The sequence below is a fragment of the Moschus berezovskii genome, chromosome 19 (assembly GCF_049115385.1).
Source record: "Moschus berezovskii isolate FMDL1 chromosome 19, NW_MosBer_1.0, whole genome shotgun sequence".
Lineage (NCBI taxonomy): Eukaryota > Metazoa > Chordata > Mammalia > Artiodactyla > Moschidae > Moschus > Moschus berezovskii.
The window spans coordinates 60,194,686-60,208,525 of record NC_142478.1 but is presented as its reverse complement, the minus strand read 5'-3'; the positions used below and the strand labels follow the sequence as shown (position 1 = coordinate 60,208,525).

The following is a 13,840-nucleotide window of genomic DNA, read 5'->3' as shown; positions in this document are numbered from 1 at the left end:
ATGTGGCAAAATTTTTAAAAAATATGATTAAAAAAATTCAATCTTCAGTATGAAAATTTGGAATGAGAAGATGTGGATGTACTCTTTATTATTTTTAAAAAAGGCATGAGGTGTAATGAGTACAAGGAACTAAGAATTATACATTGATGGGCAATGGAAAGATAAAGCAGAGGGAATGAGGAGAACTTATGTCAAGTTGAAAATAAAAGGTTCAAATGCTCCCAAAATAACTTTTCCAAAAATCTTCCCTTGAAAATTCAGTTTCATTCCTCATGATGACATTAGGCATTGGCAGAGAGAACTAAAAAAAAAAGAAGCATTATTTAATTCTCATACAACAGAAAAATATCTTTTCTCTAACACTGACTTGCCTTTTAAATCAAAACAGTAAGAATCTGAATTTGAAGAGCATTCTTTAGAAGTTTTTTTGTCTTTTCAATTCCCTTTACATATTAAAAGATAAAGTGTAAAATGGAACAAAACATTAATGTGCAAATTAAGGTAACAAAGACACAAAAAACTGAACTGTGACTTTTATAAACAGAAACAAGCAAAACTGTCAGAAACAAGTTGACATTCAGTAATGGCACCTTATATACATTCATTTTAAAGTTGTCAAATCTACAGAAATTATAGTTAAATTAACTTTATCAATATTTATTAGCCATGGTTAGGGTCATTCTTCATCCTTACAAATAAGCCAAACTCATGGCAGGAATTTTAGTCTGTCTTGAGGGAGTTCTGTTTTGCAGTATGTACCAGAAACTGACAATGGCTACTCTAGGGTGATGAGAAGACGCAAAAGGAGAACCTATGACTTAATAGTTTCATTTTTTCCTGGTAAATGTAAATTTTTTTCTTATGACTTTAAGCCATCTCAGATCCTTTATGCCTACCTCATATACCACTACTTGGCCACTATTCATTAAAGTAACAGAACTAGAAGTTCTTTACTGAGATAAGGAAAAACTGGTAATGACATCTTTGTTTAGAAATTCGTGCTGGGAAGTAGGTTGGAAAGAAGAGAGTGGGGCTGTGACAAAGAAAATGTAACTTACAGGGAAGCCTTGTGTTAGGCATTAGAGAATCTGAGTTTCAATCTTTATTACATAAACGCTAGGAAACTATGGGCTAGTTATTTAAATTGTTCTAAGTCTCAGTTTAATCATCTGCTAAAATGAAGATGATAATACCTTCCTATATATCTATATGGACTAAAGAAATGCAAAACATTTTAAATTGATAGAATAGCATATATTCACATGAGACTGACTTGTTATTTGCAACAGGAAAAGAAGAACTCAGCTAGGAAATAAACATATGCAAGCAAAGCTAATTTTATTTTCTTTTTTTTTATTGACACAGTGTCAAAAGGTTGCTGGGCTCTTCTTCAAATTTCGCTGCAACATTAAGCCTGGAGAATTGTTACCTAGAGAACAGGGATGATATAAGTCTTTGTGGATATATGGGACAGACAAAGAGATAGGAACTAAATTCTGGCAACTTTACTCTTTACATTAAGAAGCAGCAGCAATCTGTTAGCTTCCCACAATTTCTCAGGCACCCTAAAAATTGGAGCATGCACTAATTTTCAAGGTTCCTTGAACAGACAGTCCTGTAACTGAAATGAAAATGTAACTGGTCTCTAATCTTACCTATGAATCAATGCATGAGAATGCAGGTAGGCTAGCCCCTGCAAGGCACCGTGAGTAATGGCAGCAATCTCCACTTCCTGAAGTGGTTTCTTATGAACTGAGGAAGGAAAAAAAAAAAGCCAAGAGTGGATGATCAGTTTCATTCCTATTTTTATTATCTTATATAGCAATACCAGATTGAATTATGTACTTTCTTAAATGACAATTTGGAAACACATTTACCTAAATACCTAGGATATATATTTCCTATGGTATAGCAATAAATAATCAGATAACAGAAAACTCAAGCATAAAAACAAACTCCTTCAAAATAAAACAAAGCCTGATATTCACTGTGCTGCTGTGCTGTGTCCAGCTGTGTCTGATTCTTTGCGACCTTATGGACTGTAGCCTTCCAGCGTCCTCTATCCATGGAATTCTCCAGGCAAGAATACTGAAGTGGGTTGCCATTTCTGTCTCCAGATACTCACTATAAGGAACTGTCACTTTACTTGTCAGTAGCAAGTCAAAACCACACTGATTCCAATGTGTGGAATTTGGCCTGGTCCAAATTTACCAGTCCCAATGACACTTTAAATGCCTAGAGTGTTTTCCATTCAGTTCAGGTGCTCAGTCGTGTCCGACCCTCTGCGACCCCATGGACTGCAGCATGCCAGGCTTCCCTGTCCATCACCAACTCCCGGAGCTTGCTCAAACTCATATCCATCCAGTCGGTGATGCCATCCAACCATCTCATCCTCTGTCATCCCCTTCTCCTCCTGCCTTCAGTCTTTCTTAGCATCAGGGTCTTTTCTTGGCATCAGGTGGCCAAAGGATTGGAGTTTCAGCTTCAGCATCAGTCTTTCCAATGAATATTCAGGATGGATTTCCTTTAGGATGCACTGGTTGGATCTCCTTGCATTCCAAGGAACTCTCAAGAGTCTTCTCCAACACCACAGTTCAAAAGCATTGATTCTTTGGCATTCAGCCTTCTTTATGGTCCAACTCTCATGTCCACACATGACTACTAGTGTGTTTTAGATTGCATTATTCTCCTCTGTCACAAGCCACCTATAAGTACGCCTTCTAACTACAGGTTTTCATTATTGGTTAAAGCAGCTACTAAGCAATTTCTATTCAGAGATCAAGGATAATACAATAAAGTCTTTTTTAAAAATGTAAAATTTTAACATAGTCTCTGGTGATAACAGTGTCCTGCATAGGAGAACTAGGTCAGTCAAAAGATGTGACAGGGTTAAATATCAATATAATTTTATACCATCTGCCTGTATTTCATATATACACATGAATTCGATATTTCTGGCTACACATACTACATGACATTACCCAAATAATTTTAGTAGTGTCTGCTGTGGATGGCCATGAACTAAAACAGTGAGAGGGCTGCTAATTATTAATCATTACTCAGATATTACCAGTGACATTGCAGAGATGGAGTCTTCATGGCTTATCCACGTAACCCTTAAGTCTAAGTGGCATTAACCATATAGTTTGCCCAAGGGAGCAGATAACATTCTTGTCAAGGTAAAAAGGAAAAAAGGGGAAAGTGCTTTTATCCTTACCTTCTAACAAATCAGAGGCTGAGCCTAAGCAATATTCCATCACCAACTGTAACAGATTGAAATAATAACCAGAATAATTATTCTTATTAACCTAAGAATAAGAAATTGCTAAAACTAATCAATTAACCAAGAACTAAGAATAGTAAGAGAATACTCTGATATACCTGAATCTGGATTAAATCTTGGTCATCTGGCACTAGTAATTGATTTTTATAACTTTTATCATCTGCTTTTGCTATTTCCTATTTGAAACTGGAATTGGTTTAAGACAATATGGGGATTGTACTCAAGGATTTAAGGTGGTAAGGTTACAGTACAACTTAAATTTTGTAACTTTAAAAAAAAGTGGTAACCAAATATGTGACTCAGTAAAATCTACACTAGGAATTACTAAGTAGAATAAGTCAAAAGCAGTAAATTCTCTACTTTCACATTTAAAAAAATTCTAAACAAGAAAACACTAGTTAGAACCTCAATCTAAAAATGTAGCCTTCTATGTGTCATTACATTAGCTTGAATCCCCAAGAGAGATGGGGTAGTTCAATGTATGTCTTAAAATATTTCTAGAATATTATTAAAATTAAAATAATATTTATTTTTTGGGGGGGTTTGCAACCTTGGGAGGCTTTTGAAAAGCAAAAATGAGAAAACTCTTTACTCTCATCTTAGATTTTTTTATGCATCCCAGACTACTACTGATTTGTAGCCAAGGTCAGAAGTGGAGTGTTCAGTGACCAATGTACACACACACAAACAAGCATGCAGACTCTTACAAATTATTATTTCTTAAAAACATAATATGCTTATTATGAAATACAAATTTCCTATAATCACATAGACACAACTACTAATAACATATTAATTCCTTTCATTAAAAAAAATATATGTGAAAACACTTGTGTATTATTTACCCTGCATTACTGGAATATTTTAGAAGAATATGAGATACAATATTATATATTATATTGTTATATGTCATAATATAATAATTGTACATAATATAACAATATAATATATATATCATATTCTTAATTATTCTAGTAGCAAGGTACACAATACATATTATATATCATATATATATTATACATAATAATATAGATATAAACTTACATTATTAAATTTATTATATATTTATAAGTGTAATTAAATACATATTATACAAAAAAGATTCTATTTCTAGAATATTCTAGAAAGTATGAGAAATTCAGAAGCTTAAAGTTTAGAAACTTTATTATAACTTTCTGCTTTATATTAAAAGTAAAGAGATTCAGAAACATTAATTTATTTCTTATTATGAAATGAAACAGTCTACATACGTGAATATTATAATGAACATTATCCTTTTATGGGCTTCCCTGGTGGCTCAGCTGGGAAAGAATCTGCCTGCAGTGTAGGAGACCTGGGTTCAATCCCTGGGTTGGGAAGATTTCCTGGTGAAGGGAATGGCTACCCACTCCAGTATTCTGGCATGGAGAAGTCCAAGGACTGTATAGTCCATGGGGTCGCAAAGAGTTGGACATGACTGAGTGATTTTCACTTTCAGCCTTTTATGTGTACTATTTTTCTTTTTTATTCTGCTTTATTAAGGTATAATTGACAAACACTATTGTCTTCTTAGTTTTGATGGAAACATTTCTCATGTGTATTACTTACTTTTTAAAGCTATTTTTAATTTAAAATTAAAAAAAATTTTTTTTAATTTTTTGGTGTAGTTGTGTAGCTTGCAAGATTTTCGTTCCCAAACCAGGGATGGAACCCAGGCCCTCCGCAATGAAAGCATGGAGTTCTAACCACTGGGTCACTAGGGAATCCCCTCTACTTTCTTAAATTATGTAAACCGATATGCACATTTAACTTCCTTAAACTGAGTATAAGGAAAATGAACATAGAATTTTAAAAATGGAGTAAATGTTTATAGTTATGCTTCTATTTTTTAAATTACATGTTAACTCTGTATTTCTGTCCCAAATATTATTTTTCCAATTACTACACAGTACAAGGGCACCTGAGCATTGGCTAGATGTTTGACCCTGACATTTAACAGCTCTGGTTGTTCTGCTTTTAAATTATTAGGTCTGCTCTCTAAATTCCCCAACTTATTCCTTAAGGTCAAATTAGTTGTGCCTATTTGTATGCATGTCTCTGGCAGTTCTATGAGTTCCTTCTAATTAGCCTAACAAATTCTTATAGACAGAGACTAAGTAACCAAACTTATTAGCACTCTATGTAATCAAAGAGTAAATATGCTTCAAATAAGAGCGCAGAGAATTTTCTGAAGTTCTGAAACATATGAGATTTAGCACTTGATTTTGTAACATTTACTCTGCCTGCTCAAAATCCCTTTCTTGACTCCTTCAAGATAGCAGAGATTGCCAGAGAAGTGATTCCACATAATGAGATATTCCTCTTAATTTCTTCAACTCAGGACAGACGCAGTGGCTCTACATATCTTAAGAACTGCTTGAGCAGAAAGGTTTTATGTTTACCCTTTGACAGTCTGAGAACAAAAATTCCATTCCCTAGCTGGAGATCATGTACAGGAAAGGACTTGTACAGTGGTAAGTATTCAGTAAATGATATTGAATACTTTAAATTGGAATGTGTAACCCCACAGAATACAAAGTATAGCATTTTCTGGTTCTATACAATGTCTAATGTGTCAGATTAAAATCAGAAGCAAAATCATATAAAAATAAAAACATACCAAGAAGACAGAGTGGAACAAAAGATTGTTTCATTTAATCATAACCTAGCAAAAAAAAATCCAGCAAAAAACCTTAGACAGTGATAGTAGTATCAAGCACAATTCTGAATTTGTGGGGAACTGGAGTAGGGGATGAAAAATGACAAAGATAAAAACTCTAGGATGAGAATAAAAGGCCTTGCTTCTTAATTTTGCAAATAAATCATTGTAAAATGATGTTATTAACTTTCCACTATCTTTTCATTGAATGTTTAATAACAAATTTCCTATAGACTCTTAGATGTCATATTTAAACTTCAGAACGTATACCATATGACACACACTGGAGTAACAAATGTTAAATACTGAAAACGAAAATCAAATGGGACAGAAATGGGCTGATAATTTTATCAACCAAAGACATAATAGAAAAAAAAGGAAAACACAAAAATTTCATAGGAAAAAATTAAAAGATAATAGAGGTCCTTTGACTTACCCAAGCAGTGTGCTCTTTCAAGTAACAACCTTTGTATTCAATGGTATTAGGATGTCTCAATTGTTGTAAAAATTTGACTTCCTTAAGAATATCTTGCCATTTCTATTGATATCAAAAAGAAATATCATGATTTTTTAACAGAAAACAGTATTTTCAAGTATACATATATAACATTCTTTTCATTATTTTAAGTGGACAAAGAAAATGCTTAATACATGAAGAAGCTATTTAAACTTGTGTTACTTCTTGTTTTAGTACATATAAATTAAATCAATCACCAAATATAACAAATCCATTATACTAATACTGTGGCTTCACAAGTGGTGCTAGTGGTAAAGGACCTGCCAGCCAATGCAGGAGACATAAGAGACGTGGTTTGATCCCTGGGTTGGGAAAATCCCTTGGAGAAGGAAATGGCAACCACTCCAGTATTCTTGCCTGGAGAATCTCATGGACTGAGGAGACAGGAGGACTACAGTCCATGGGGTTGCAAAGAGACATGACTGAAGAGACTGAGTATACTAAATTCATATTTTATTCCACAAAAGAGTTGATTGAGGTAGAATACTAGTAAATGTTTATTAAATTATCCATAAGGGGAAAAAAAGAATTGTGATAAAGAAATGCTCAGGAAGCTTTGTTTCTACTGTCACTTTCATACTAACTTGCATATGTCAGTTTAGTGACACAATGTCTTTAACATACCTCATGTGCCTGCTTCCCACTATAGGACATTTTCTTAATTGCCACCACCTCATTGGTGTGAGCATTTGTGGCCTGTGTAGAATAGAGAAAAAAAGTTAAAAAGAATGAACGGTGTTTCAGCCAGTTTAATTTAAATATTTGACTTGACTTTTACAACATTTCACATTCATTCTCACAGCCTAAAGATGTTGCAACTTTTGACAACCTAGACAGACCTTTCCAGCCCACTTTAAGGCACAACTTCTCTTTATCCCTTTCCAAATACATGCAAAGGCTATAATGTAAAAATGAATTGTTGTTGTTCAGTTGCTAAATCATGTTTCATCCTTTGTGACCCCATAATCTGCAGTATGCCAGGTTACGCTGTCCTTCACTGTCTCCTGGAGTTTGCTCAAACTCATGTGGTGAGTTTGACTCAGTGATTGAATCAGTGATGCCATCCGACCATCTCATCCTCTGTCATTCCCTTCTTGTACCCTCAATCTTTCCTAGCGTCAGAGTCTCTTCCAATGAGTCAGCTCTTTTTATCAGGTGGCCAAAGTACTGGAGCATCAGCAATAGTCCTTCCAATGAATACTCAGGGTTTATTTTGGTTTAACGAAATATATCCAGTCAAAAAAAAGTCATATTTCCAAAATATCCATACAGGCTTCACATGTAGAATGTCTACCACTGGAGAAACAGTTAATTAAATATGGTAGAGTCATGTAATGAAATAAACATTAGAAGAATGAGGTGATCAGGACTACCCTGGCAGTGGTTAAGACTCCACACTCTCAATGCAGGGATCATGGGTTCGACCCTGGTCGGAGACCTAAGATGCTGCAGGGGGGCTGTACAGACAAAAAAAGAAGTGTTAAAAAAAAATGAGGTAATCAATATGTATATGTGATAACAGTAGAAACTAAGATGATCACTGGGCTCTGCATCAGTGTCATAACCCTAATGTTCAATATGATCTTATTTTTGCAAAACTGTAATAATGAGTATATGTGTAGAAAAAATTATGAAAGAATTTGTACTGAGATACTTATCAGTGATAATCTCTGGATTATTTGATATATCATTATGTCTAATAGATGGAGAAGGAAATAGCAACCCACTCCAGTACCCTTCTGTGATGATGGAAATGTTCTATATCTACATCTACATAGTAGATGTATATAGTATATAGTAGGATGTTAAATGTAGCTCTTGTGACTGAGGAAGTAGATTTTACATTTAATTTTAATTAACTTAAAATTTAAAAAGTGGTTAAAATATTAAACAGTGAAGCAAAGGGTAAATTAAACTTAAGAGGGGCTTTGACTTTCAAACATACTTATACTTTATAATAAAAATGTATTATATAAATATATATACATATTTAAGTGTACATGTGTATATTCATTTATAAAGGTTGCCGTGTCTCATAATTATCTGTATGTATCTTCTCCATGGGGCTTTCCTGGTGGCAATCTGCCTGTCAATGCAGGAGATGCAGGTTCGATCCTGGGGTCAGGAAGATCCCCTAAAGAAGGAAATGGAAATCCACCTCCAGTATTCTTGCCTGGGAAATTTTATAGACAGTGGAGTCTGGCAGGCTATAGTTCATGGAGTTGCAAAATGAGTCAGACATGACTGAGCGACTAAAAACAACAATCTTCTCCAAACTGGAAACATAACAGTTCATTGAAAGCACGCATGACAACCATAAATACCTCAGGTAATAATCTTTTCTTCCAAATTCACTTAAATTAAAAACTAATTTTCTAAAAATTTTCAGAAAAATATAAACACAAGACATTAAAGATTATCTAATCTTAGCCTTCTTTATTAACAGGGCTCCACATCAATGTCATATCCTTAATGTTAAGTAAGCTATTTTGGATCTGTGATATTATTGTGGACTAATAAAGCTATAGCAGTGTTTCTGAAGTAAAAGATTGGAATTCACTCTCTGGTAAAACAAGGTCACCAATTTTAGAGAAAAATCCCTAATCAGTTTCTTAAATACAATTAGAAAAGCTCCTCAGATAGAGCACTGGTCTCTTTCTAATTAAAAAAAATTAATTTCAACAATAAATAATAATGGTGTAAAAATAATTCAACCCCAGAGTCTTAATTAATTCCAAATGCAGAGAAAATGGAAACTTACTAAATTTTTTTTCTACAAGCACTCAGGTAAAAGTATCCTATTATAAAAACAAGGTATCCACTAGTTACAGTTTTCAAATAGGCAGGACTCTGTAAAGGCATTTTTTAGTATTTTATTCACATAGAAGGTACAGACTGACTTTTGTTAAAAGTAAAAACCTCTCACATTTTGCTAGTTTTTAAAATGCAATATTAAGACTATGCTTATGTAACAACACAGAAAAGTTGATGTAAATCCAGTAATACAATAACAGAGGCACTGTATCTGTAAAGCAGGTATTTTGGGTATGAATCTATGTACTATGCAGCTTAAGGAGCCTGGGAAAGGCTTAGAAAATGCTCAAGCAAAGATGAATTTTAACTTATAGTAGGGGTTTATAACAAACAAATCCTTACACTTTATAGAAAGAAAAAAAAAAGGCCCACACAAATGGAATCCAATAGTACTATCTAACTGCAATATTATTAAGGTTATTTATTATCAATGCTCATTTGGAACAAGAGAAATGAAAAAAGAATCACCCTAAAATAAAAATGTATTTCTTCACATTTACAGAGTTACCATCACTTAGAACTTGATATGTATACTTGTTTACAGAACCTACTGGCTAGGAAAAGACTTGAAATTTGAAAAACATTTCCATTTATCTATAGATGGGAAATTTTTAATGCATTTTACACTAGTTAAAATTCAGAACTGAAACTTAAAAAAAAATCAGTGTTTTAGTACAGAGAAAGGAAACTATCAATTAGATTTCAACTTTCCAATGCATCATACTGCTTTATGAATGATTCAGTTCAGTTGCTCAGTCGTGTCTGACTCTCTGTGACCCCACAAACCACAGCACGCCAGGCCTTCCTGTCCATCACCAACTCCTGGAGTTCACTCAAACCCACGTCCATTGTGTCGGTGATGCCATCCAACCATCTCATCCTCCGTCGGCCCCTTCTCCTGCTCTGTCTTTGCCAGCATCAGGGTCTTATCAAAAGAGTCAGCTCTTCCTGTCAGGTGGCCAAAATATTAGAGTTTCAGCTTCAACATAAGTCCTTCCAATGAACACCCAGGACTGATCTCCTTTAGGAAGGACTCCTTGAATCTCCTTGTAGTCCAAGGGACTCTCAAGAGTCTTCTCCAACACCACAGTTCAAAAGCATCAATTCTTCGGCACTCAGCTTTCTTTACAGTTCTACTCTCACATCCATACGTGACCACTGGAAAAACCATAGCCTTGACTAGACAGACCTTTTTGACAAAGAATGTCTCTGCTTTTTAATATTCTGTCTAGGTTGGTCATAACTTTCCTTCCAAGGAGTAAGCGTCTTTTAATTTCACCACCTGCAGTGATTTTGGAGCCCCGAAAAATAAAGTCAGCCACTGTTTCCCCATCTATTTCCCATGAAGTGATGGGACCAGATGCTGTGATCTTAGTTTTCTGAATGTTGAGTTTTAAGCCAACTTTTTCACTCTCCTCTTTCACTTTCATCAAGAGGCTCTTTAGTTCTTCTTCACTTTCTGTCATAAGGGTGGTGTCATCTGCATATCTGAGGTTATCGATATTTCTCCTAGTAATCTTGATTCCAGCTTGTGCTTCTTCCAGCCCAGTGTTCCTCATGATGTACTCTGCATGTAAGTTAAATAAGCAGGGTGACATTATACAACCTTGATGTACTCCTTTTTCTATTTGGAACCAGTCTGTTGTTCCATGTCCAGTTCTAACTGTTGCTTCCTGACCTGCACACAGGTTTCTCAAGAGGCAGGTCAGGTAGTCTGGTATTCCCATCTCTTTCAGAATTTTCCACAGTTTGTTGTGATCCACACAGTCAAAGTCTTTGGAAGCAGAAATAGATGTTTTTCTGGAACTCTCTTGCTTTTTCAATGATCCAGCAGATGTTGGCAATTTGATCTCTGGTGCCTCCTGCCTTTTCTAAAACCAGCTTGAACATCTGGAAATTCACGGTTCACATATTGCTGAAGCCTCGCTTGGAGAATTTTGAGCATTACTTTACTAGCATGTGAGATGAGTGCAATTGTGAGGTAGTTTGAGCATTCTTTGGCATTGGAATGAAAACTGACTTTATCCAGTCCTGTGACCACTGCTGAGTTTTCCAAATTTGCTGGTCTATTGAGTGCAGCACTTTCACAGCATCATCTTTCAGGATTTGAAATAGCTCAACTGGAACTCCATCACTTCCACTAGCTTTTTTCATAGTGATGCTTCCAAAGGCCACCTAAGATGTCCGGCTCTAAGTGAGTGTGACTGATCGTACCTTCGTGATTATCTGGGTCGTGAAGATCTTTTTTGTACAGTTCTTCTGTGTATTCTTGCCACCTCTTCTTAATATCTTCTGCTACCATTTCTGTCCTTTGTTGAGCCCATCTTTGCATGAAATGTGAATGATTACAACTTCTAAACATTGCAAGTTTTATTCTTGAAACTTATATTCATTATTACTTCCAATTGTCTCAATGGTCTCAGTAATGTTCAACAAGATCACTGATTCAAAATATATTTATTGAGAACTTACTACTTATGTGCACCTAATATTTTCATAACCATTTCCAGCGACATTTAGACTATTGTCAACTCTTTGCTAGTTTATGGAGAAACATAAGAATTAAAACATAAGCTTTTCCTTTTGCCCTAGTTATTAAGCCTCAGCTAAAACTAAAAGGTATTTATACCCAGAAAAACAAAACCAAATTATTTGCTTTAGGTAGATCTTGGATGGTATGCTGAATTCAACAAGGCAACACTAGAACCCTAGAAACTTTATAACTGTCTTTAAGTGAATACAAAAATGAACACGTTCTGCCCTTTTTATTTTCCTTTAATATAGAGTTTTTCATTATTTCATTTTTACTGCTGCTAAATTCTAAATTACTTATGTAAATCCAAATACACAGAGATATTTCATCAATAGTTTCAATTTTCTCTGAAAATAATATATATTCTTAACTGATTGATTCTACAAGAGCAGTGCCAGCATACAATTCACTTTTAACATATTCCCTGGCATCATTCTGTGTAAAAGTTATATACTACAAAAAACCTAATAGAATTATAGTGCTGAGGTATAAAAATTTTGAAAATGTTGGTTGCTAGACTCTGGTCTTTCAGTTCAGTCGCTCAGTCGTGTCCGACTCTTTGCGACCCCGTGAATCATAGCACGCCAGGCCTCCCTGTCCATCACCAACTCCCAGAGTTCACTCAAACTCATGTCCATAGAGTCGGTGATGCCATCCAGCTATCTCATTCTCTGTTGTCCCCTTCTCCTCCCGCCCTCAATCCTTCCCAGCATCAGAGTCTTTTCCAGTGAGTCAACTCGTCGCATGAGGTGGCCAAAGTATTGGAGTTTCAGCTTCAGCATCAGTCCTTCCAATGAACACCCAGGATTGATCTCCTTTAGAATGGACTAGTTGGATCTCCTTGCAGTCCAAGGGACTCTCAAGAGTCTTCTCTAGCACCACAGTTCAAAAGCATCAATTCTTCGGTGATCAGCTTTCTTCACAGTCCAACTCTCACATCCATACATGACCACGGGAAAAACCACAGCCTTGACTAGACGGACCTTGGTTGGCAAAGTAATGTCTCTGCTTTTTAACATGCTATCTAGGTTGGTCATAACTTTCCTTCCAAGGAGTAAGCGTCTTACAGCTTGCTAATATAACTCTGACACTAGAAAAGCACTAATAAGCAGTGCCAAATTCTCTGAGTTCTTCATAATTCAAGTATTTATTAGGTGTTCAAAATTTGGCAGGTATTGGGCTAAATGTTAGGTATAGAATTTTGAGTAAGTATGCCAAGTACCTATCTCTCTTCTAGTAGCACAGACAGCAACAAAAATAAAATCATAATTAGTATAGATCCTATGATGGATGATTAAAAGAAAACTTTTATGTATTAACTAGAGCAATGAGAATAAGAGGGAATATAGAGCAAACCAGTGAATCCTGAAGGAAATCAACTCTGAATATTCATTGCAAGGACTGATGCTGAAGCTCCAATACTTTGGCCACCTGATTGGAAGACCAACTAACTGGAAAAGACCTTGATGCTGGGAAAGACTTAAGGCAAGAAGAGAAGAGGGCGGCAGAGGATGAGACAGTTAGATAGCATCACTGACTCAATGAACATGAATTTGAGCAAACTCCTGGAGATAGTGGAGGAGAGGAGTCTGTCATGCCTCAGCTCATGGGGTCACAAAAGAGTTGGACACAACTTAGTGACTGAACAACGAAAATAGGTCAGGTATAGAGTGATCACCTCATAAAGGACCTTAGAGGCTGAATGCAGTAAGGAATTTGAACTTAACCTAAGGACAGAGGAGGAGACCCCCTGAAGACTTTACAGAGAAAAGGTGATGTGGTCATATTAACATGTCTCTGCTCCCCAACAACCCCCAAGCTCTCTGAGGTGTGGCTGAAAGACTGGAGAGAGACCAGAATGGATGCACAGAGATCAGTTTGGAGGTTACAGCAGTTGTAAGAGATAATAGTCTTCTCGGTTATAATGGTATGAATGACAAGAGGAAGAATCTATTAATAGGGAGGAGCAACACGGACTGGCACAGGAGAAAATCCATTTTCTGCCTATGAGACCAC

At 35.5% G+C, this 13,840-nt stretch overlaps 1 protein-coding gene across 3 annotated transcripts in view; it reads right to left on the bottom strand.

Moving 5' to 3' along the window:
* The window catches only part of TAOK3 (TAO kinase 3), a 195,599-nt gene that overhangs the window by 71,247 nt on the left and 110,512 nt on the right, over window positions 1-13,840 (bottom strand). For all 3 annotated transcript variants that reach the window (XM_055405631.2, XM_055405630.2, XM_055405632.2), the window contains exons 4-7: window positions 7,102-7,173; window positions 6,397-6,498; window positions 3,218-3,263; window positions 1,656-1,752 (exon numbers count right to left, since the gene is read on the bottom strand). In XM_055405631.2, the coding sequence (XP_055261606.1) occupies window positions 1,656-1,752; window positions 3,218-3,263; window positions 6,397-6,498; window positions 7,102-7,173 (317 nt within the window). The remainder of the gene's footprint in view (window positions 1-1,655; window positions 1,753-3,217; window positions 3,264-6,396; window positions 6,499-7,101; window positions 7,174-13,840) is intronic.